Below are 25,386 nucleotides of genomic sequence, written 5' to 3' on the forward strand. Positions count from 1 at the left end.
CCCGTGGGGATTACAATTGAGATGAAAAAAAAATGTGCAAAATGATGTAAAAATAAACTTTTTAATAAAAAAAAAAAAAAGCCCTACTTGCCAGAAGAAGATAAGAAAGATTTAAGGGTTTTATACAAGTCAACTAGAAACCAAACAGGGTTGGTTTTGAAAAGAACACATACATATGCATATGTATGTGAATGAAGGACTGAATTAATGAGTGATAAGTTACGTTGCTTCAGAGTTGCTTTTCAATTATTTTTATATAACTTTAGAGCTTTTAGAAATTTGATTTTTTGACAAGGAATGTTTGATTTTTTTTCCTAGTAGTGGAATTAAGTTTATTGGAATATTAGAAAAATTACCAATGAATGATTACAAATTTAAATTTGAACATGAATGAATGTTAAGTTATATTTATTTGTATTCCAATCTGTGTCTATCAAATGAACCAACAGAGACCACTTCAACATAAAGGTGAATGTTTTCCTCAGGATCTTTTATATTAAACTAGATCTAGAAACAAATCCTTTTATTTATAATTAAGAATATTTTTTCCATATAGTAGCAATCAAATTTATTAAAGTTATAGCATTATGAATATTTAAAAACTATTCTCATTTTAATAACACTGGAATTAAGATCTTTCTTACTACCTACATTCCACTTTTGCTGTTTCTGTACTTCTCAGTTCTCTAATTCAAAGTCATCAAATTCTAAACTTGATTTCCTTGATGGTGACTTTACATCTCTTGACCTTCCTAGTGAGATAACTATTCTCATGAGTTCTAAGTAGATACGTGGTAATATTGCCAACCTTGCACGCTCACCGTCAGTAAGATGTTATTTCTATCAGACATTTTCTAAAGGGAGTGAGTGGGTAGTGCTGTAATAGTGATAATAAACTTGCTGACTTCAGAGGTGTTCATTTTGAATGAAGATTCTCTTGTGAATGTTGCATTAGTACTTTTATCTCACAGTCAATGTCATTGAAATAACAGGTTTATGTAGTATATTGATACATTATGATTTTAAAGTGGGATTGAAAAAATTTTGAAAATGTTGCTCTACATAGGTGCCTGGAATACTTACTAAGAAATGATGCAAATCCAGGGATTCGGGACAAGCAAGGCTACAATGCAGTTCACTATTCAGCTGCTTATGGCCACCGTCTATGTCTCCAGCTGGTAAGAGTCCTAAATTCCTGTGTAAGAACTAATGTGAGTTTATGTTCTAGTAATACAATGCTAATATATGAGTCAAGAAACGGAGTATATGTTGCTTTTTATTACTTCTAGAACCCATACACCTCTTAAATCCATACTTGCCTCAGTAAGATACCTCATTCACTTCTCCCTTTCAAAAAGAAAGGAGGAAAAGAAAATTAGATCTGTGGTAAGGGCTAGTTATTTCCTCCCCTATACTTACCTCACATATATGTTGCATTTACTTCTCCTGTGCTTTTAAATGAGTTTTTGAGACATTTCTAAAGAACTGTAAGCATGTCTTAAGTGAAAAATACATTTTCCTGTAAAAGGAAGATTCCTCAGGCATTCTGAAAGGCCCATTCTTTCTATTAAAAGTCTCTCCTGATAAGGGGGACTATTTCTGCAAAGGAGTTTTTATTTCAACTGTGATTTTATTTTTTAATATATATAGTTTATTCTTGAATATAATACACACACACACACCATTCACCCCACTTTGCCAAACTAGAGGGAAAGTAAGAGACAAGTTAAAAGATACTTAGAGCGTGGGCCCTCCCTAGTGGGCCCTCCCTAGTGGCACAGCAGGTTAAAGCACAGCACTGAGAAGCCACTTCTGCATGAGTTCGATTTCCACCTGCCCCAGAAGTGACCACATGGCGTGGCAGACCTCTCCTGACCCGCCCGCTGCTCCCCTCAGCAGTGTACTTCATCAATTGGGCTGTTCTGCTACCCACTCTGTCTCTGGTGAGGCCTCTCTGCTGCCCCTGAGCCTCTGGCCTATACCCCAGAGGGTATTTGTATGCACAAATAATTAAATCTTTAAAAAAAAAAAAAAAGATACTTATTGCGTGCCTTTCCTGGTGGCGCAGTTGGTTAAAGCATAGCACTAAGAAGCTAAAGCCACTTCAGAGTAAGTTCAATCCCTGCCCCGGAGGTGACCCACATGGCGTGGCAGACCTCTCCTGACACACCTGCTGGTCCCCTCAGCAGTGTACTTAGTCCATCTGCCTGTTCAGCTCCCCAGTCTGTGTCTGGTGAATCCTCTCACTTCCTCCTGCCATAATTCTGGCCTACAACCCATTTTTTGATGCATAAATAAATAAAATAAATTTTAAAAAATACATGTAATTCTAACCTAAGGTTTGTGTTTTTGTTTTAATTTTTCAGATTGCAAGTGAGACTCCTTTAGATGTTGTAAGTATTAGCCTATCCCTTCTGCCCCTTACTATTCAAAATTGTATAATTATTCATTTGCTCACACTAGAACTAAGACCAATTTTACACATTCCTAGAAACTAAGATAAGTGACATAAATCGTGTGTAGGGAGGCAGTAATTAAATAGCATTTCCCAGAAGCTCATAGTTTACAGCCCTTCCTCAGTGCCCTTGTCTGGTTCTTCCCACATTTTCACAATGATCTATAGAACTTGCCAAGTTTAGTTTTCGTAATATGATGGTCTTATATTTTAAAATTCATATTTAGATGTTAATTTATACTTATGGGTTGAACTTGGAATAGGGGGACAGGAGTAACTGCTGTAGTATATCTGACAGTGCCATTTCTGACATTTAATATGCAGCTTTTCTATTTCAGTTAATGGAAACCTCAGGAACAGACATGCTGAGTGATTCAGATAATAGAGCGACAATAAGCCCTTTACACTTGGCTGTGAGTACTGCCTTCATAACCAGTTTAATAGCAAGTTTACTGAGACTATCTCCTCTGTTTTGACTCAAATTAGTACCCAGAACTTTTGTTCCATGTAATGATGATCTTGAAATTGAAATGTTAATTTTTTTTCAAAGAATTGTTGAATGTACTTCTGTTATGTTTTGTCTAAATGAGAACAGCCCTCCAAAATGATCTTTGGGTTTCCCCAAGAGCCTACTCTTAAGGTTAGAATGTACCTGTAATGTGAGTTAAAAAATGCATGGTCCTCGTGGAATGGCCTCTAACCTGCTCAGCAGGTAACTTAACAGCTAAGCACTTTAGTTTCTGTGGTGTTTCTACAACTCTCTGCTTTTTGATTTTGGGGTACTGGCATATGCCCACTGTCCACTGATACTTCAGCTGTTTGGCTGAAGTATAAAATTTGGCTTAATGGATCTGTTATGTCCCTTCTAGTTTAAGGTAACTTGTTTTTCTCCACTTAATGTCATTCACTAAGAGGAGAAGGTTACAAGAGAACAGTAATTCTTAAAAACAAGTAAGAGAATGAATGAATTTAAGAAATGTCCAGTAGAGCCCAAGCATGTTAACAGTTGGGGCAGGAGGAAGGCTGGCTGAGGGAGGGACTATGAGAAGTGAGACCTGGGTACTGTCACTAGCTAGTCATGTGACCTCTGATTTAAAGTAAAAATGCTTGTTAGCATAAAATACTTAAGTGAATGTGGATTACTATACTTTGGTGATTGTTTTGTCCTCAAATACATATAGTATTTTTTTTATCATGAATCATCTTCCATGTTTCTAACATTGACACATGTATGTTGAACTTTCTGCCCCTCAAACATGTATGTTTGTCTTTCTGCCCCTCTCATCCCACTAGTATTACTTACCATCTTCTAAATAACTAAGAAGACATGGTGAAGCTTCCAACTTCTTTTCCCTTTGAGACTCTGGAAACAGTATCTACTTTTTCCAGATTGTATAGAAAATAAGTAATCTGAAAGAGCAATGCCAACATGGAGAAAATAGCCATTTTTTGCTCTGGGTGGCAAGAAGTAAAGTCTGTGCAGATGACTAGGCGATTCTTACATCATTGTCATCATCCTAATCATCATTATTCTTCTGGTATTAGTGCTGTCATTTTGTGAGCAGGTACTAGGTGCTAGACTAAACATTTTGGCAAAATTTTTAATACATTCTCAAATAAAACTATGATTTTTCTTGCTCCATGGCTGTTATTAGTGCCATTATGAACATGGGTGTGCTGCTGAACAGTTTTTTTTTTTTTTTAACTGAAATAGAAACAACTTATGATTAAGTGATTAGGCTCACTGTGTTATCTCTTGTGTATTTTATACCCCTAACAGGTTTTCAGAAATTACTAGGAGTGATTTATTTTCCTTTCTAAACTCCCTCAGCAGAGACGTCTTGATGCAGTGAAAATACAGGGCTTGGTGCTTGGTCTCTCTTTGTGTATACTCATGTACAAGTTCCTGTACAAGTTCCTTGTCTCAGTCCTGTTCATCATCTGTGGCAAATCATGGCTCCTGTCATCCTTCTTTTCTTTTTTTCTTTTTATAAATATCTCTTACATATATCCTGTTTTACACAAAGTTTTTTTCTTTTAGTTACATAATTTTATTGACCTGGTAATCATTAAATATCCTAGAAGAATAGAAATCAGTGTTCTCCTAGGAATAAATACAAGTCAGTAAAAAATTTATTTATGCATCCAAGAACTGGGGTGTAGCCCAGAGGTTGGAGGTGGGGAAGGATTCACCAGAGACACAGTGGGAAGCACAGAAGGTACATTGAAATACACTGCTGAGGGGAGCAGCGGGTGAGACAGGAGAGGTCTGCTGTGCCCTGTGGGTCAGCTCCTTGGCTTGGGATGGCCACAGTGGCTGCAGACAGCTTCATGGTGCTCAGATTTAACCCTGTGTGCCACCAGGGAGGAGGCCCTCCAGTATCTTTTTTTTTTTTTTTTAAAGATTTATTTATTTGTGCATATAGAACTGGGGTACAGGCCAGAGGCTCAGGGGCGGTGAGAGGCTTCACCAGAGACAGAGTGGGGAACAGAACAGGCAGATCGAGGAAGTACACTGCTGAGGGGAGCAGTGGCGGGTCAGGAGAGGTCTGCCATGCCATGTGGTCACCTCCGGGGCAGGCGGAAATCGAACTCATGCGGAAGCGGCTTTAGATTCTCAGTGCTGTGCTTTAACCCACTGCGCCACCAGGGGCCCTCCAGTATCTTTGAGGCAATAAACTTTGTAAGTAGTCAAGTGTCCTACACAGAGCTATCAAAGAGATCAGTAAAGCCAGAGAAAATTACCTCTTGCTGCTACTCTGACATTTTTTTTGTCAGAAACTGCTTTACGGCCCTTTGATGACTTGTGGGGTCCTGCTCTGGTTAAATACCTTTCTTGAGATTAAGAGCAAGCAAGATTTAACTCAACTGTGGCAGAATTTTTTATTTTTCAGTTAGCCATTGATCATTTAGCAGCCTGCTGAGCCGTAGGTCTGAATAATATCAGAAAATGACTTGTGATAGTCCCTTAGCTACAAAGTAATGGTATAAGTGAACTGGAGAGAACATTCATGTTGGAACTGGGGCTTATTATTGCCTTATTTTTGTCTCAATATCTAGTTCTGTGAGAACAATAGGTGTTCATTTGACATGTTGGTTTTGAAATCAACTGTCTGGGAATATAATCCCTTCATCAGACTGTAAAGAAGTGGGCTTCCCTCAGATTTATGTTTAAATCTTCTTGGTGTTTTGGACGGTTGAGACAGTGCTTGCCTATGGCAGTTACTCCAGCAGAGCACAGTCCATGTATTACTATGCTAGGAAGAAGTGTTTATTTTTGATATGTGATATTTTATGCGGTGAGGTAGTTGTTTTGAGAAATTAGAAGACTCAAGTACTAGTTTAACTTCAGTTGCTGGCTAACTTTTTAGGAAAAGTTGTAAAATTGTATCAGAGTTGTGGAATACTTAATTATAATTCAGAATGTAAGCTTTGGAATCAGACTTAGAATGAAAGCTTTAACTGAAAGGATGTCACACATCCACTGATGTCAGGAGCCATACTTGCATACTCATGAAATGATCACCTCTCATGTGAACTTTTATCAGTCCCTAGCATTATAGCCTACTGTTTGATTATTAGAGAAACTTTATAGTCAACTTTCTGAATTTTCAATACAGAAGCTTTGAATTGTCTCATCCAATGTAAAGACAGATTTTTATAAGGAATTTGGGAAGTCACTGTAAATATTTTCTAACCAATACTTTCACTTGCTCCTAGGCCTATCACGGTCACCATCAAGCACTGGAAGTGTTGGTACAGTCTTTGTTAGATCTGGATGTGAGAAACAGCAGTGGAAGAACACCCTTAGATCTTGCAGCATTTAAGGGCCATGTTGAGTGTGTGGATGTACTCATTAATCAGGGAGCCTCCATCTTAGTAAAAGATTACATTTTGAAGAGAACCCCTATTCACGCCGCAGGTATGTTAAATATGTTATTTACCATTTTTCATCTAATACTCATTTTCTTTCTGAATGTTTTATAGTAGTCGTAGCAGTTGTAGCTTTTTGAAAGGTCGAACGAGTCTACCCTCAGGGAAAAGCCAACAAGATTGTAACTGCTTTATAAATCATTGTCTACTTGGAGATTGAGCTTTTATTATAAAAGTCTTAATTCTGAAGTGTTTAAACAAAACAGGCATTATTTTCACTCATTTTTGATGGAAGTTATTTTGGATTGGTATGTACTTTCATTAGCAATCGATAAACATTTTGACATCTTTACCAGCATACTGCATTTAGCATTTATTCAGACTGAGTTGTATCTGCATTACACAAAAACTGTTTACTCTGTGTGTGAGTTTCCTGTGGTGTTGTGGATGATGCAGAGCTTTATCTCTATGTGGTATTTGACTTGGTACTGGCTATGCTTCATACCAGCAGGTGCTGAGACACCACTCTGTGGGAATTCTTTTAAGACTTATTTTATTTATCTATGCATGCAAGAGCTGGGGTGTAGGGCAGAGTATTCGCCAGAGACAAAAGTGAAGAGCAGAACAGGTGGATTGAAATACACTGCTGAGGGGAGCAGCAGGGAGACAGGAGGGGTCTGCTCAGCATTTGAGCTCTCTCCCTGGCCAAGGATCAAAGGAACCATGCTCAGTGGCTGTGGACAGCTTTGTAATAGTGCTGAGATTTAACCCCTTGTACCACCAGGGAGGCCCACTTCATTACAAGACAATTTTCATTTTAAGTAACCAAGACTGATTGATACACTTGAAGAAATACTAGCCAAGTGTTTTCCTTATTCTCTGTTGGCCATCTTTATTTATATGAGATTATTTTCACTTGGTCTGTTTTATGGAGTGATATTACTATATGGTAATAAATCAAAGTACCATCATTTTCTATTACCTTATTCTGAAAAGAGTAAAGGTGTGTGTGTGTGTATAATTCTACAACTTTAAAAACTGTTGTAAACAGATCATATGCAGAGCTTTTTTCTTTTCCCCTAGAACTAATTTAAAGTTTTCATAGTCTTTTCACTCTCAATAAATATTGAACAAAGGTACTAGCCATTCCCTCAAAGCTGCTAACCAGTGCATAGAGTCTAACATAAATCCTGTCTATTGAAAGAGCTACAGGTTTCTGTTAGCATCTTCCTATCCAATAAATGTAAACTTTGTTTCTTTAGAAGCCTTTCACACTTGGAGATAGGCTAGGGAGCATTATATTCACTAGTCATTTAAAGTTTTTTTCCAAAGTTAACTAGTCATTTCTAATGATAGTGATTGGTGTTTGGGCTACTGAACTTAGGTACCATAAAAACTCAGAATGCTCTTCCCTCAGTTTAAATGATGGCTCCAACTCAAGCAGCCCCACTGTAAGTGATTACTAAGAGAGCTGTTGGCTGGTGTACCATATAGGTGGGAGGATATTGAGCCACAAGTCTTAATAACTATAAGAATCTACTACAGCTGTTAAAAGTACAGTAGCATGTGCTTTATGGACAATAGGAAAAGACATGGAAGCAGCCCAAATGCCCAAAAGAGGATGACTGGATTAAAAAGATGTGGTACATATACTCAGTGGAATATTACTCAGCAACCAAAAGAGATAAAACACATGCCTTTTGCAGCAACATGGATGGAGCTGGAAGGGATTATGCTTAGTGAAATAAGCCAGAAAGAAAAGGAAAAATATCGGATGGTTTCACTCATAGCAGGAGTATAATAGACCAGGCCAGAAAACAAGAATAATAAAGAATAATTATATACCAGAGACATTTTATGGGGGTGGAGTGGGAAATGGGATCAAAAACAGTGGGGGGAGGGAAATGCATCACCAGGTGATGGCACCTGGGTGATTTGGTGATGGGAAGCCTATGGGGATTACAACTGAGATGGAAAAAGGCACAAAATAATGTGAAAATAAACTATTATATTATAAATATATATATATGTGTATATATATATGCAGTTTTATATGTGTGTATGTGTACATATAACTACACATATAAATACATGTGTGTATATACAAACATATGATTGCAAAATAATTCATGCAGTTTTAAGATTGAATAATTAAAAGTTTAACCAAAAAATAATACAGTAGCATATCAGTCATTTGACTAATTTTGTCTTTTAATTAGGAAGAGTAGTGATAGATACTCCTTTCTACATCATTATGTGGTTTATACAGTACTTTGAACTTCAAGCTTTTTTGTGACCACACCCAGGATTTGCTGAGCATTTATTTGTTATTACGAGCTTACTGTTTTCCTTAGGCAACTTCTACTTAACACCATTGCCCGTTTTGTGTATTTGGGTATATAGATGCATTATTTTAGATCTCTTTTCTCTAATTGTATATGTATCATTTTTTGTAATCCCCAACTAAGTGGTGACTTTATGGCAAAGTTCAATTTCTCACATAAAATGTCCAGAGATAAATGGACTTCTGGGCTTGATTTAGGTTTCATTCACATTAGAGCTCAGAACAACTCTTACTCTTGCCTTTGCATTGATGCCACAGAATGATGCTGTTTTACAAGATCACAGTAAAGATCAGGCAAGAAGGGGGACTTTTCATTATTTAATGAAATTTAAAATTTCAATTTCTAGAATATTTCCCAGAAGTCCTCCATATTTGTTAACTTCTCAGTGGTCCAAACTAGACCAGCGCTAAACTGAAACCAGTCACTGCTGAGAGGGGGTGGAGTTGCTGTTACTGACTTGGTGTAATGATTCCATCTTTTAGCTGGAAGTAGGTCCCTCCGTGAGCATACCGGCACCACTAGACCATCTTGTTATTGGGGCAAATGGGGAGGGACAGCTGCCAACTCTGATTTAACCATTAGTTCAGTTTTCTCCACACAGTCCCTATAAACTTTCTTTATAGACATTTTAGAGATGGACATTGTCTATTTTATAATTACATATAATTATTGGAATTCTTAAATATTGCCTTACAGCAACAAATGGTCATTCAGAGTGTTTACGGCTACTAGTAGGAAATGCAGAACCACAGAATGCAGTAGATATTCAAGATGGAAATGGACAGTAAGTTTTAATAATTTTTCAATTCTTTTTAGGATGTTTAGCGGTTTTGTGGGTTTTTTTTTTAAGATGTATTTACTTATTTATGCAGAACTGGGTACAAGCCAGAGGCACAGGGATGGTGAAAGATAGAGTGGAGAGTAGAACAGGCAGATCAGTGAAGTATACTGCTGAGGGGAGCAGCGGGCAGGTCAGAGGAGGTCTGCTGAGCCATGTGGGTCACTTCCCTGGCAGGGGATCTAACTCACTAGAGCAACTGAGACTAGCTTGCAGTGCTGCATCCTAACCTGTTGTGCCTCCAGGGAGGGCCCGAGGATATTTAGTTTTCAATACTTTGGTCCCTCCTTCAGTGATTATAGTATGTAACTAAGTTACTTCAAATACAGTTTTTTAATTTAAGCACATTAGAAAGTTATATCAAAAAGTCAGTTAAAAAAATAAAAGCAAGGACATTGATTAACTTCTCTTCGTGAAGTGGATTCTTAAGTGGTAACACCAAGCCTCTTCCCATTGATGCTTAGGACGCCTCTTATGCTCTCTGTTCTCAACGGGCACACAGACTGTGTCTACTCACTACTGAATAAAGGAGCAAATGTAGATGCCAAAGATAAATGGGGAAGGACAGCACTGCACAGAGGGGTAAGCAAAAACCTCATTTCCTTTCAGAAAGATTTTTTATGACTTCATTTTACCTAAATTGAATGTTTTATATTTTTTTCTTAGAAAACTTTTTACCAAATGATCTTCACTGTTTAGTATCTTAGTTTTTAAATGCTAATTTTAAACAATGTCCAAGCTTTTTTTAATCCAGAAAAGAGTGTTAGAATATTTAGGATATTTTTTTTTCTCTTTAAACTGTGAGAAATTATTTTGCTTACACTTGGCATGATTTTTCTTGTCTGTGCTCTTCATTTTTATATAATATAATATATAATAGCAACTTAATATAATATTTTTAGAACAAATAAATTCATGTAATGGTATAAAGAAATTCCTTTTTATGAATTTGAAATGTATTTTGTAGCCATTGTATTGATACCATTGTATGATCAGTGAGTTCAAACTATACCAGATTTTATAGAACCTAGATGCTAAAGTTCACCTACTTATGTAATTTCAGGTTTTATCGTTTTTGTTTTTTTTTTTTTTTTTGATGTTTTCATGCCTCCACTTTCTTACCTCTTTGAACTTAGTTTTCTTCTACTCCCCCACCATTCCTATGCTTTTTGACCCTCTCTCCCCTCACACCCACTACTAACCTCAGAGACTTTGCTACATTTATTAGCATCTGAGTTTTACTTTTTGCTTTGCCAAATCATCTACTATGTAAACATCCAATATTTGACATTGTGACTTGCTTTCTAAAATATAGTTCCCTCAGAAACCTTCAATTGTAAACATTCAATATTTGATATTTTGACTTGCTTTCTAAAATATAGTTCCCTCAGAAGCCTTCAATTTTGCTGTAATGGCAATATTTTACCTTTCTACTGTGTTGACTTATACTACATCTTCTTGATTCAATCCTGTGGACATGTGAACATAATTTCCTACCTACTATGACTAATGCTGTGAGAAACTGTAAAATGTAATTGTTTGTTGATGGTTTCATGTTCTTCAGTGGTACTTTTGGGGTCGCTGAGTCATTTACATGTTTTGTTCTATAAGATAAATCCCCATCACTTCCAGAATGGCTATACCACTTTATATTCCCACGAACAATGTGTAAGAGGATTTCTCTTTCTCCACATCTTCTCCAACACTGGGGTCTTTTCAATATGTGCCATATATGATATGGTGATTTTGACCATCTTTATTAAAAGCAATGATAAACATTTGCCATATATTCTATTCGCCTCTGGATAGATATCCTCTTGGTGAGTTTGTCCAGATTTGCTGCCCATATATGGAATGTTTGGTTTTTCATTGTTACATTGAAGTTTTTTTTTTTAATATCTCAGATGGTGATCCCTTTGTGGTTGTGTAATATGTAAATATTTTCTATTCAGTAGAATTTTTTTTTATTCGACTTACATTTTCCTTGACTGTGTAAAAGCTCTTTAACTGTCAGTAATCCCACTTGTCTGTTTTTACTTTTATTTCCCTTGCTATATGGAGAAGTGTCCAAAACATGTTCATCATTGATGTCTATTGATGTCTTATAACATATTGCCTATGTTTTCTTGTATTTTATTGTTGGAGGTCTTAAACCTAAGCCTTTAATTAGATTTATTTTTGTGCATAGAATTAAAGGGTAATATAGCTCCATTCTTCTACTTGTGGCTGTCCATTTTCCTAGCACCGTTTGTTAGAGATTACTTTCCCTATCATGAATTAAGTACTGATATATATGTGGATTTATTTCTGGACTTTAAGTTCTTGGAACAAAATCTTAACACCCTAAAGTCTTGTTAGAATTAGTCAATTTGATGGTTTTCCATTATCTCAACTATTTTCTTACATATTTTTGTCTTACTGTTTTCAACCTTCGAAAGTTATCTTCATTGAATTACAAGTTTTTCTTTTTGTCTTTCATACCAGTATTTTGAAAAATTCATTTTTTAAATTGGTAAGCCCTTCCAGTAACAATATTGAATCAATCAAAAATGATAACTTGGTGGAAGGATATGGGAAATATATACTTTAAATTTTTTAATTAGCAATAAGGTACATAGTGTTCTATATATCAAACTACATGCAAATTTTCTAATTTCAGGCAGTTACAGGCCATGAGGAATGTGTAGACGCATTACTTCAACATGGTGCTAAGTGCTTATTTCGGGATAGCAGGGGCCGGACACCTATACACTTGTCAGCTGCCTGTGGACACATTGGTGTTCTTGGAGCCCTTTTGCAGTCAGCAGCATCTATGGATGCAAATCCAGCTATAGTCGACAATCATGGATATACAGCACTCCACTGGGCTTGCTACAATGGTTAAGTATAAAGGAACAAACCTACACTATTCTGTTGTCTACCAAGCAGACCCAGGTTACTTAACATACTCTGATATTCATGCACGTAACATGTTTATGAGGCAAAATAAAGTTTATTTCAAGTCTTTTTACAAATTTTAATCTGCGCTAAGAATATAGCTTCTTCTTAGCCACTGCATAGTAAGGTGTTTTGAGATCAACTATGACTAAATTTGCAGCTTTTCTTAGACTTTGCTTCAACAAGTATTTTTGCATTTTAAAGATAATTGTATGGTATGCTTACCTTTTGATTAGGTCTTCTGTTTCCTGAGAGTACTTGTTTTTGGGGGGGTGGGGGGGAATGACAACAAAGACAGGAGAAAGAGTAAAAATGAGTCATATTCTAAACTGAAATTTGTGTGTGTGTTCTGAGCATCTTGCAAAATATCCATTACACTAACAGATATGCTGAAAGTTTATAAGAATCTCGTCCTAGAAGGTCATAGAAACAGAAATGTAGATACTTTCATGGTGATGTTAGCTTTGCTGCATATATATAGAACACTTAGTTTTCGGGAGGCTAGGTTTCTACATTCCTTCTATGTAGGTTGACTTTTTAAAAGTCACTCAGAAGTATAAACCTCAGTTTGGCTTATGAAATCTTACTAGTTAAAATAAGTAATGGAGTATATAGAAGTCATTTTTTTTTCCTTGAGTAGTAGGGACATGGGTAGTGATCATCTTAGAAAACTCTTGGTTATATTTTGTACCTTAAGAACATAATCCTGTCAAAATTCGGGGCTGAGGTATTAGTGGAGATAGGAGGGGTTTCCTGTTTTGAATCTAAATTGGGCATTCAGATTGTTAGCAATATACTTTCTTTTAATAGAATAATGCTTCTGAGAAATTGTTCTACATAATTACTTGGCTTTTTTTTTAAGTATGACAGTGCTTGCTTACAACATTGTTGATAACTTTTATCTCAAAAATCTATAATCAGAGATTAGTTCATTTATGATACTTTTTTTTTTAGAAGGATTTATTTGCTTATAGAACTGGGGTATAGGCCAGAGGTGTGGTGAGTGAGAGGATTCACCAGAGATAGAGTGGGAAATAGAACAGGCAGATCTACTGAAATATACTGCTGAGGGGAGCAGTGGGCGGGTCAGGAGAGGTCTGCCATGCTGCGTGGGTCAGCTCTATGGCAGGGATCAAGCTCATGCGCAGTAGCTTTAGAGAGCTTCATAATGTGGTGTTTTAACCCATTTAACCACCAGGGAGGACCCCATTTATGATACTTTTATACTCTGAAGTTCTTCCAGACACTTAATAAGATTTTGATATATATGGGATGCATGACTTAAGTAAAAAAAACAAGTTGCAAAAGTCATCCACTGCATAAAAATACAAAATATATGTGGGCGGCTGTATGTACTTTGAAACTTTCTAGACCTGGTTACAATCTAGTAGTTAGGAGTTAGTGAGTGGAACTGAGATGGGATGAAGAAAGGAATGTGGATTTTTTTCCCCCTCCAAACATATCTATAGTTCTGGGATTCCTACAGTTCTGTAATCAGAAAATATTTAAATTTTGAAGTTAGGCTATGTAAATTACTTTGAAACTTACATGCTATATAAATAACATTTGAATAAAGAATGACCAGATAGTTTTAAACGTAGAAAAAAATGGGCCTAATATTTTCCCCACACAGTATATGTTGTGTCAAGAAAACCTTAAGTGATAAGAATCTACTGTACCTTGCGTCTCAGACTGTACATTAGGTTCCCAAACTCCTAAAAACGTGCTCCTACACAGTGGGCTGCCTGCTCCTTGTAGAGAGAAGTGTGTGCACAGGCTCTTGGTGTCTTCTGGGTTTTAATGCCTTGATTCTCTTTTACTTACTTAGGTCACGAGACGTGTGTAGAACTTCTTTTAGAACAGGAGGTTTTCCAGAAAATGGAAGGAAATGCATTTAGTCCTTTGCACTGTGCTGTGTAAGTAAAGCTGGAATAAATTAGATTTGGGTTGGCCGTTTAAGAAATGTGCCGTTGCTGTGAGAATGACTGCCTGTCCATTCCACAGGATAAACGACAACGAAGGTGCCGCTGAGATGTTAATTGACACGTTAGGTGCCAGCATCGTGAACAGCACAGATTCAAAGGGAAGGTAGGCGCCACTATTTGAGAAAGTTTTACCTTCTGTAGGAAGAATATTTTGTAGCTACTACAAAGGTACAGAAGAAATTACAGAGACCCACTGAATTGAATGTTAGTTTTTATAGTTCCAAGCATATATTGTTATAAAATACTTTCTTTAAGAGGGTTTTTTCTATTATGAATTTTAGTCTTCCTCTTTCAAGATAAGCAACCTAAAGAAAGGTTAGTTTTTAAAACAGGAATAAAGGCTGGGAGAGAGTCCAACAGTTATAATAGAGGACAATATTTATACTGGGTCAGAATTTCTTTCAAAAATTCCCTCAGTAACTTTTTTAGCAATTCTATTATTTATATGATCAGAAGTATAAATTTCTGTAGCAGAATTTAAACATATCTTTACCCTTTTTTTATTGCCTAATTGGTAAGCCCTTGACAATGGTGTGTTGTAAATTAAGGACTACTTTTCTCCAGAGCACTTGACACATGGATCTTCTCCCACTTTTTCCTATTGCAGAACCCCTCTCCATGCCGCCGCCTTCACAGACCATGTGGAGTGTTTACAGCTACTGCTCAGTCATAACGCCCAAGTCAATTCTGTGGACTCTTCCGGGAAAACTCCTCTCATGATGGCTGCAGAAAATGGACAAACAAATACAGTTGGTAAAGAAACTGGCTGCGGGTTCTTGCTTGCATGTAGCTTTGCTCCCAAGCTTGCTGACTCCAGCTCACTGAATTTTCCACTATTTACCCCACCATTCCAGAGAGTTAAAAACTTCACATTTCATTTAAGGCCACAGTGTCTGTCTTTGCTCATTCTAACTAAACAGTCTGCTTTGCCAGGCAGAGTAGGGCAGTGAGTGGTTCAGAGTTGGCTCTGGTGTCCAACTGGCCAAATCTAAGTCCCGGATTTGCCAATTGAATCACCTCAGGCCTCCATTATATGGGGAGGAAGATAATAGTGCTCATTTTGTAGGGTTGTTATGACAGTTAAATAATTGTAAATTTAGAGCACTTCAAACGATACATTAATATGTTGTTATGTACATTATATCTTAAGTTTTTGCTTTGTATCTTAATTTCTTTATATTGGGTCATTAGTAATTGAGAAAATTTGTTCATATACGTAAAAACTGATGCAATTTTTCCTCCCAGAGATGCTGGTTAGCAGTGCTAGTGCAGATCTGACTTTACAAGATAACAATAAAAACACTGCCCTCCATCTGGCGTGTGGCAAGGTATGTACACATTTTAAGAAAAGTTTTCATTGTTAATATCAACAATGTAAAAGTTTTCACCCTTCTCTAAAATGAACCAGGGCTCCAGGGACCAAATAATCACCGAATTCAGGTTTCTTTGGGGAAAAAAAAGCCATGACTTTTAGGCACCCTTGCATATGCAGGTCTCCACTAAATCAAGTGAATTTTAGAGCACAAGCCTAAACATAATCACCGTCTATCTTTATTCTCTCTAAAATTATTCTTGTCCTTCAACCCCAACACATTTGGAGTGATGTGGAGGTTGCTATGTGGGCTAGGGTTGGGTGTATAGAGTTACTTATAATCGTGTGCATGTTTAAAAGTTATTTGCCATGATTTTAGGGTCATGAAACTAGTGCCTTGTTAATACTGGAAAAGATAACAGATAGAAACCTCATCAATGCAACCAATGCAGCCTTGCAAACGTGAGTACTTTCAGCATCTACTATAATCTTTATGACCCCCTAACTATAGAAATGATTTATAGGGCTTTTTTCTAATATGGGATCATTGCAATCGATTTTAGTTACAGAAGCAGTTAGAAAGTAAAGAGCAGTCTTTATAATTGACTTAACCTATTTCTAAAGTCATAACTATTACTAGAAGTAATGTATATTTTCTTGATCCAGTTAGCTGTAATTTTATCAATAAAAGTACTAATACATTCTGTATTTGATTCTGGTAATATATAAATGAGAGAGTTTTATATATGTCTCTGAACTAAGGAGGTCTCAAAAGAATCATCTCAGTATGAGCTGTGAGCCTCCCAGAGACTGCTGAGTAGATCTTAGATCCCAGTGTCTTCTCCCAATTTCTATTTGCTATTCTATTTTGAGACAGTAAAGAGGAAAATCTTGTAATACTGGTTCACTTCAGATATTGCTCAGATCCCTTGAAAGTGGTCAAAAAATAACCATGGAACCTGTAAACTGTGTTCAAAGCTTTGTGCAATTTTTACCATTGCAGTTGACAGTCTTTAGTTCTTTGTATTTGTTTGCCAACTTCATTACTTAGAAAACTTAATGCAGACTAACAAAAGGTTTGGTGAAAGCAGGCATTTGCTGACAGGACCTAATAATGCTCTGCGGCGTACACAGCTTGGGAGTGTGTGAGAACTACTCACGCCTCACCGCCCATCTCCAGTGCTCCTAGACAGACATCTTAGTTTGTATCGCTGGGTCTTCACTGCTTAGCACAAATGTCCTTTAACCACCAGAATTGAGAGGAGGGGGAGAGAGCGAGCACACACCTGTTCATAGATCATGTTTTTCCCCCAGACCTCTGCATGTTGCTGCCCGAAACGGGCTAACAATGGTGGTTCAGGAGCTTTTGGGCAAAGGAGCAAGCGTGCTTGCCGTGGATGAGAACGGTGAGTAGTTCTGTTCTGTCTCCTTGGCTAGCAGCTTTTTCTCTTTTGATAGGCCCATGTTTGAGATAAACAGATAGTAACCATAGAGGAAAATGAAACTTTAACAGCGAATGGTATTTACCTTTGTGGGAAAATGGGTCAGAGACAAAAGAAATTGGAAGAGTCCATCTAAGACAAACTTAGGAATTTCACTTACCAGAGTTGTTGCTATTGTTAACATTTGTTCTGTCAGACATGTTAACCCGATCCCTTAAGTGCTAGCTGTGTCTAAAGCAGATCTCCCCATTTGTACACTAGAAACCCGTCCCCCTGGCTTATTGCAGTTTTTCCTAGTTTGTATAGGATTTGCAGATCATTTCATATGGAAACATTGTTTCACCTTCTTTTGCAAAGTTTCATTTCCTTCTCCCTAGGTGATCCCAAAATTACTTCTTAAAAATTACTTATGTTGCATATTTATCAATCAACAATACAATGTCGATGTTTATTAAATCACATGTCTCAAAGCTGCAAATCCACTCTCTGCTTTCCATTACCCACTCTCCATGGTTCTGGTTGATGGCAATCCCCTCCTTACCGGTATTCACACAGTCCATCAGCATATACTTTGGAGAAAGATCAAAATTACATCTAAAAGTGCCCACTTCTTTCTCCTCTATTCCAAATCGCAACTCAAACACCCCTGCCTATGACCTACAGGACCCTCACGTGCGGTGGTGCTGCTTAGTCCTACTGCAGTCCTGTTTTTTTACATACTGTATGTAATTTACTTTTTCTAAATCAGGTTTGTGTAGCTCACTCCCTAGAATGAATAGAGGCTCTACCAGACGTAGAAGCCTGATACATTCCTGGCACTTAGAAGACTGCAGGGCAGAGAGGGGCGCAGGAGGCACTCGTTTGTGGTGAGTGCATTGGGCCAGGTTCTGAAGTGACTGTGGCATAAGACAAGTGCACTAACAGTAGCGAAACTGGAGTAAACCTAGAATGTGATGAGTGTTCAGACTCTTGAAGGACCAGGAAGGTAGCCCCCAAAAGCATCCTGTAACCCAAAGAACAAGTAGAAACAGTGGGGAGCAAACTTTCCCAGTGAAGTGGCATGTTTAGAGAACACAAGAGTGTCAGTGTTGTGTTCCCAGAGCTGGGAATCTAGTGGTGAGGACCGGGCAGGAGGAGGATAGCAGCCACTCTGTCAAGCAGAACAAGAGTGGGATAGAGAACAAATTTAACAGGTGAAAGGAAACGGCACCTAGAATTAAGACAGATTTCTCTGGGCATTCATGCTGGGACTCACAAACTTGGTGAGCTGTGTGGAAATGCTGTTGCTAAAATAGGAAGATAGGAGGAAGAGCTGAGTTGAAACCCCCAGTCAGTATTTGGATATAGAGACATGGAACCCAAAAGCAAGATCTAAGTTGGACTCCAATTTGGGGATACCAGCAACACAGTTATGAAATCGATAGAAGTAGTAAGAATTCATTGTCACTGAAGACAAGTTTAGACCCAACTAGCTGTAAAAGAAGCTTATCAGTAAATTACTTTTCAAGAAATGCAGCTACTAAGTAGACTAAAATGAGGAGCCCCAAATGGCCATCTTGATAGCTGATCTAAGTTATTCTAGTAACTGGCTGACATCTAGGCTCTGTAGTCGAGAGACAGTATATAAAGGGTCTAGTGTACTCTGTGCCTAGGTATTCATTCACTCCAGGAATATGGTCAGTGACATTTCTGTGGAACTTCTAGAGGGAACAATTATACTTGCCTGGGAAGAAGATTAGAGAGACCCTTGTCTCCAAGCACTTTGTTTCTCTTGCATTTGCTTTTCAGCATACTACACCAATCCTGTGCAGAGGAGAGCAGCCTGTTTTCAGTTCCACGAGAACTAGAAAACATTCTTGAGGTATTCTGTCCCTGCTGGGTTGCTCTTCCGCTATCAGCATCACAACAGGCACCTTTGGAAGAGCCTCAAAGGAGCAGTGACACATCTTCTGATCACTCTGCACATCTAGGGGTTAGTTAATGCTCATGACATTAGCCTTTTATCCTTGAACAGGGGAGAAAGAAACTTATTGGAGGGAAGAATTTTTTTTCTTTCTCAAGGCAACTATAGCATGGATAAAAATATGCAGAAATGGAAACAATAGAATGACTAGACTATGGTACAACACACAGTAAAAGCAAAACAACTGCAGTTACATACAACTGCATGGTCAGTCTCAGGAAGCCAGATGTTAGTAACTGTGTGTGTATGAACACAAGTTAGAGCCCACTTGGGTCGCTATAGTCCCCCTCGTGAACGAGAAAGGGGCATAATTGTACTTGAGTAGGGGACTTCGATTTGTGACAAATCATTCAGGTGTTACAGTATAGTGCTGGAAGAGAATCATACCTAGAAGTACACAAAGGAAACTGGACTAAAGCTTTAAGACGTGTATAAAGGCCTTTTGGCTCTACTTGGTTTAAACCAGTTATGTGAGCTATTTTAAAGTTGTCTGGCATGACCTGAACTTGACGTCGTCTGGTGTGTTTTTACGATCTTTCCCATTCTGTGCTCCCGACTGGGTCCTTACCGAGAGAGGCACCTATGTGTTTCTTTCCTCAGTTTGATGTGTTGGTACTTTATGATGCCTTAATCTTCAGCTTAAAGGAACAGCTGCAAAGGAAACATTTATTTTCACTTAGGTATTTTAAAAGTTCACCTACTTAGTGAACTGTGACCCTGAAAGAAAAACTAATGAACACTCAAAGAGCATTCAACAAACATCTTCTGAGCACCTTCTCAGAGACTCATTCATAAATCAGCATGTTTAGATCTTTTCAGCACATACATAACCATAGTGGTAAGTCTTTGATCACCACTTGAAGGGAGACATCAGCTTTTATCCCCATATTCTAGTCCATTATCTTCTGTGAGTTCAGGTGGGAATTCATAGCCCTAACTTACCCATAGTTGTGAGATGGTGGGGAAATCATCCCTATCTGGGCTGTTTTTCTCTTCTGTAATTTAATCTGCAAGGTGTCCTTACCTCCCCTGCGCCCCCCCCCAATAGTCTGTGGCTACTTTCCCTTATGAAACATTCAAATTAAACCTGTTCTATGCCAAGTAATTTAAAGTATGTCTGAACTTGAAGGCGTTTAGGCATATTTCCTTGCATCTGTGTAGTGCGTTTGGAATGTTTTATCTTTTCTTTTTTGTGTTCAATCCCAGGCTATACCCCAGCTTTGGCCTGTGCACCCAATAAGGACGTGGCAGACTGCCTAGCTCTCATTTTGGCCACCATGATGCCTGTCTCGTCAAGTAGCCCTTTATCGTCCCTGACATTCAATGCCATTAACCGTTACACGAACACCTCAAAAACAGTCAGCTTTGAAGCCTTGCCGATCATGAGGAACGAGCCTAGTTCCTACTGCAGTTTCAACAACATTGGCGGGGAGCAGGATTACCTGTACACCGATGTGGACGAGCTCAATGACTCCGACTCCGAGACCTACTGAAGAGGCTGAGCCCAGAGGCCTGTGAAGGGCATGCTGACACAGATGCTTCAAACCGTGCTTTTTCAGGAAAAAGGCACTTTCTTAGTGACGTACAAATTTCAGCCTCAGATGAAAGATCACGAGAGTGAATCTAAAAGTGATGACATTAAGAAGCATTTTAAAGGCAAGTTTTGCAAAAGGAACTTCTAGAATCTTGAAACCTAGAATCTTGAAGTAGACTTGACCAGAGGAACACACTTTGATGTCAGTTGCTTTGTAGAAGTTTTGATTTTGCAGTGCCAGGAATGACTTGGACACTGAGCCCCAATCTGCTTACACAGGCAGCGCTGCTGTAAAGAGATGAGGACACTAGATTGGAATTTTATCAATAGAACTCCAACTAAATTTAAGGGCAATAAGAGTTTGGTACAGTAGGCATTATGTGCACAGCAAATTGCCAAAGGACCAAATGACTTGAGAGGTTTTTATCGAATGCCATTTTGTGGGAACCGGAGTAGGTGAAGTAAGACATTATCGAAACCAAACTGAACTATTTCTGACAATGAAGCTGAGATTTGGTTTTAAATGATTTTTTTTTAAAAGAAAACCATCTGAAAGCCTTCTAATACTGTATTAAAAACCATGACAGAAAGCAGATGTATTTTTACATTTTTTTCTTTTACATAAAAATTTAAAAATTCCAACTTTTATAATATTAGAATCAAAGACCAGTTGATGGGTGCAGTTGGGGTGAAAATACTTGTGGTGTAGACATGAGCTAGGTTGGGCTACTGTTGCCCAGTTTGAATGGGTTAGGTTTAAATTAAACTATTTTTATTCAAAATTGTAAAAAAATTTCCTAGAAGAAAACTTAATGAAATTAAAAAAAGAAAAAAAGTAGGCTATTTTCACCCTGTTGCAGCTGACTGGCCCTGGGGAATGGCATTTCCAGCGTCACCACTTTGGGAGGCAAACCTTCGGCCCGTAGGTTACGTCTGTGCCTCCACCATGGATTGGGGGGTTTTGTCATTTTTCAGCAAAAATATCAAAAAGAAAAACTCCCTTGTTAATTCTAAGTTAACATCACCAGGTCTCTTAGAAGGCATGTCTGTATTGGGCAAGATCTCCTATGCTGAGCTGTTAGGTCCTGTTGACATTTAAGGAGCAGATATTTACCATTTTACTACTTGAAGAGAGAAACCATTGCCTGTGGGACGGGAGGGTTGCCTTTCAGATGACAGAAAAGGCCGCTGGTTAGTTTTTTTTAAAATAGCGATATGGTTCTGCTTTTACTATAACTGTCACTCTCTCAGTGAGAATGATTTTACTTATGTAGGGGAGTCTACAGATCTGGGTCAAGTTCCATAAATTTTCACTAAATACCCAATTTCATTTTATCCTTTTTTGTATTGTGAAACTGGAAACTTTATGACATTGTAAATTATCAGCTGGTTTTTCTGAATATAAAGTGTGAAAACACAGAACAGTATTTTGATCTATTTGATAATTTTGTGGGGTTTTTTTGACAAATTAATGAGCATGTACATAGAAATAGTGACTGCTTGAAACTGTATTTACTTGCACTCTTTCAGTACATCAAGATTCCTGTATATTTTAGAGTATAATAAAACACAGATGTGAGTTGTATTTAATGAATAATGTATTTGTATCTGTGCATATCACCTAAAATAATCTATAAAGTTTCTAGGGCATTGACTACTAGATTTCCAGCATTTTTTTCTAAAATATTTACAGAAATTAACAAATGTTAACACTCCATCTCTTCTTTATGATATAAAGAAGTCATAATGCCCTTCCTAACTGGTAGGAGGAGGAAGGGAATATGCATTTTACAGACAGCGGACTACGTTTTCTATTGTACCTTTTGAAAAAAACTCAAAAGAGGATCTAAAAGTATACATATGTGTGCTTTCTCTTTCCTTTTAGGAATTCTCTTCTGAATTCCCTGAGGGAATTTTCTAGAATCTCAGAATGAAAGAGACCTGAGGTTCATCCAGTCTAACCTTAAAAATGCAGGAGTCCCTTCTACAAGGGTGACCTTTCCACCTTGAACACTTCCAGTGACTCTACCTCACCAAGCAGTCCATTCAGTTGTTGAGCAGCTCTGTTAGAAAGGTCTTCCTTAGCTGGAGCGGAAGCCTCCTTCTCGATAACTTCTGTCCTTGGGCCGGTTCTGTCCTCCAAAAGAACACAGAGAACGTTGGAAGGATGACCCTCGCGCCCTGTCATGTCTTCTCTTTACAGGCTGTTTGACTCATCTGCTGAAATGATTTCTAGAAGGACTCATTTAGACACAGACCTGCCACATCTGATGAAACCCAAGGTGTAACTATAAAGCAACAGACTTTTTAATTTATCCCAATATATATCAGAAATTACATATTATCACTTTATGCAGATGATGCTATTACGGAAAAATGTATGAGGTGGTGTTTTCCCTGATTGCTTGTCCTGCAGGAAAACTTTAATTGCTTTGCGATACCCCCACTTTGATCAAACATGTTAGGTCTGCACCTAACGAGGCAAATTCCAAACTAGTATTTGAACAGCGCTAGTATTGCCGGAGTGAGTACCTAGAGCAAACATAGCAGCATCACACTAAGTTCCTCTATAGTTACACCTTGTATGTCAGAAGCATCCGGGCCCTGCTCTGTAGTGTTTTTTAATTCTCACAGAATAGAAAGTCTGTTTGCTTTTTTTACGTCTGCATGAAAGATGACACCTGCAATATCTGATGTGTATTATAATACCAGCTTCTGCTCAAGAACTACATTGGGAGAAATGGTGGTGATAGCAAATGACCTTTAGCAAAACGAGACACTCAACTCCAACCGTGCCATTTAGTTAAGGAGATCTCTAAGTATAGCTGTTAATTTGGGGTATAATTTGGCTTATATTGGACCTTTTAAATGAAATAAAGTTTTTTAATGCAATAAATCACGTGTCATTCTTTCATTACATACAAACCTCTTCTGCCTTGTCTCAAAATGCATAGTGTTTATAACTAGTTTTTACCTTCTAAAACTTAAGTGGCAAATGTATATATTCAGAAAGTATTTTATTGCTTGCTGTAATGTACTTGGGGTGAGGATGGACCAAAAGTGGGCCAAGAAATCGTGGTCTTGCCCTTTAGAATTTTAGCTTAAAATTTCTTCGTGGGTAAGTATGTAACTAAAAGTGTGACTCTGTCACTGAGCAAGAGATGAAGCTCTAAGAAAAGAGCAACATGATGGTGTCAGATGGGAAGGCCAGACAGGCTTTGTGAACAGGGAGCAGTTAAGCTGGAGTTTGAGGAACAAGCAGAAGAGTGGCCAGTAACCTCGGCGAAAAGAAAAAAATCAGTTCCCAGAAGTGGGAGGGCAGGTGGATGACTTACCGCCACCTAGCATTTTTGAACAGAAAACCGTGAGAAAGCCTCAAATGCAAATCATCTCATAGCAGTCACAGCAGAGGTGAGAACAAATGGGGTCGTGGGGGTGGGGGAGGTACATACAGGTCTCAACTGCTTGCTCAAGGTCTCTGATCCTGGTATCAACAAAGCGTCTGCAGCATCTACACGCACCAGGCGAGGTTGTGGGTACTTGAAATGCATCTAACCACACAATCGCCAGAGCCGCCAGTCTCTATGTAACAGCCCAGGGCTGCAGCCTAGAGCAGTAACCTGAGCAGTGTCCGGCCAGTGTGGTGAGAGGAGCACGTCCCCTTCATAGCGTTGCGCTTCCCCACTTGACAGACAACCATACGCTTTGGCTGGCAACTTTGCCAAGCTCCTCCCAGTTCTGTTCTTCCAGGTCACTGATGTTAGAAGAAACAAAATGATATAAAAAAGACTCCCCATTTATGCACCGTCACAGTTTCTGGTGTGAGTGGCCCTAAGACTTGCTGAGTATTGTGTTCTAGAAATGCTAAACTACTAAAAACAGGAAAGGAGAGGCAGGAGACCAGCTAATCCACAAAAGCAAACCTGATGCTCTGCTAAGGTAGCCCAGGGCCACTGCGTGACCACAGAGGGGCCTGAGCTCACTCTGCCCCAGGACACTGCTGGCCCTGACCCGCCCTAGAGGTTTAACTGGCTCCACCTGAAGCTGGAAATAAGGAGGCCACAAAACTCGAGTAGGATAGATTCCAGCACCGAGCTCAAAAACCCAGCCTTTATAACAATAATCAGCCACCACCAACACCACCACCCCTCAAAAACCAGGAGGCTGGTTCGGAAACAACCTTGACCGCAGTGATTACGTCCTGGCTACCAACGAGGCCTAGCAAATGCACTGGCCTTGAAGCACGGAGTGCTAAAGTAACAAAATGTCCCCTCTTCATAGAGCCAGCATAGCAATTGTCCAAATATACATTCAATATAAAATCAATAATGACTTGATTGAATTGATTGGTTTAATAACAGCATTGTACACAGAGCAGCACAGTATGTTATAAAGTAATTAATATTCCTCTGCTTGAGAGGGCTGGCACAAATCTAGGTCCCACAATAGCCAGAGACATGTCAGGGCCCAAGAATTCTGGGAACCAAAGGCTGTAATAATTTCCTGCCCAGTCTCCAATAAAAGATCTATAGTCTTAAGTAACATACTTTTGTTTTAAGTAATAGAGCTGTAAATAATAATGTTTTCCTACTCTTTCTTTTAACTTTCACCCCAACCTCTTTTCACATAGAAAGGTTTTTTTAGATAAGATTAACAGGATAGTAATCAGTGAACATATAAAGAAAGAAATTTCCAGCCCTCC

The 25,386-nt window shown here is 38.3% G+C and overlaps 1 protein-coding gene across 2 annotated transcripts in view; it reads left to right on the plus strand.

Annotated features, from left to right (window-relative positions):
* The window catches only part of ANKRD28 (ankyrin repeat domain 28), a 78,593-nt gene extending 55,022 nt beyond the window's left edge, over nucleotides 1-23,571 (plus strand). The window contains exons 15-28 of one of the 2 annotated variants that reach the window (XM_004692298.2): nucleotides 1,067-1,178; nucleotides 2,367-2,393; nucleotides 2,794-2,868; nucleotides 6,176-6,377; nucleotides 9,370-9,457; nucleotides 9,976-10,093; nucleotides 12,171-12,390; nucleotides 14,277-14,364; nucleotides 14,453-14,536; nucleotides 15,041-15,186; nucleotides 15,679-15,761; nucleotides 16,125-16,207; nucleotides 17,060-17,151; nucleotides 20,357-21,032. In XM_004692298.2, coding sequence (XP_004692355.1) covers nucleotides 1,067-1,178; nucleotides 2,367-2,393; nucleotides 2,794-2,868; nucleotides 6,176-6,377; nucleotides 9,370-9,457; nucleotides 9,976-10,093; nucleotides 12,171-12,390; nucleotides 14,277-14,364; nucleotides 14,453-14,536; nucleotides 15,041-15,186; nucleotides 15,679-15,761; nucleotides 16,125-16,207; nucleotides 17,060-17,151; nucleotides 20,357-20,643 — 1,705 coding nt within the window. In that variant the 3' untranslated portion in view covers nucleotides 20,644-21,032. Of the gene's footprint in view, nucleotides 1-1,066; nucleotides 1,179-2,366; nucleotides 2,394-2,793; nucleotides 2,869-6,175; nucleotides 6,378-9,369; nucleotides 9,458-9,975; nucleotides 10,094-12,170; nucleotides 12,391-14,276; nucleotides 14,365-14,452; nucleotides 14,537-15,040; nucleotides 15,187-15,678; nucleotides 15,762-16,124; nucleotides 16,208-17,059; nucleotides 17,152-20,356 lie in introns of both variants that reach the window. The other variant, XM_012732184.1, reaches the window with a different exon arrangement.
* The last annotated feature ends 1,815 nt before the right edge of the window (nucleotides 23,572-25,386 follow it).

The sequence above is a fragment of the Condylura cristata genome, unplaced genomic scaffold (genome assembly GCF_000260355.1).
Source record: "Condylura cristata isolate star-nosed mole 26May11 unplaced genomic scaffold, ConCri1.0 scaffold00033, whole genome shotgun sequence".
Classification (NCBI taxonomy): Eukaryota; Metazoa; Chordata; class Mammalia; order Eulipotyphla; family Talpidae; genus Condylura; species Condylura cristata.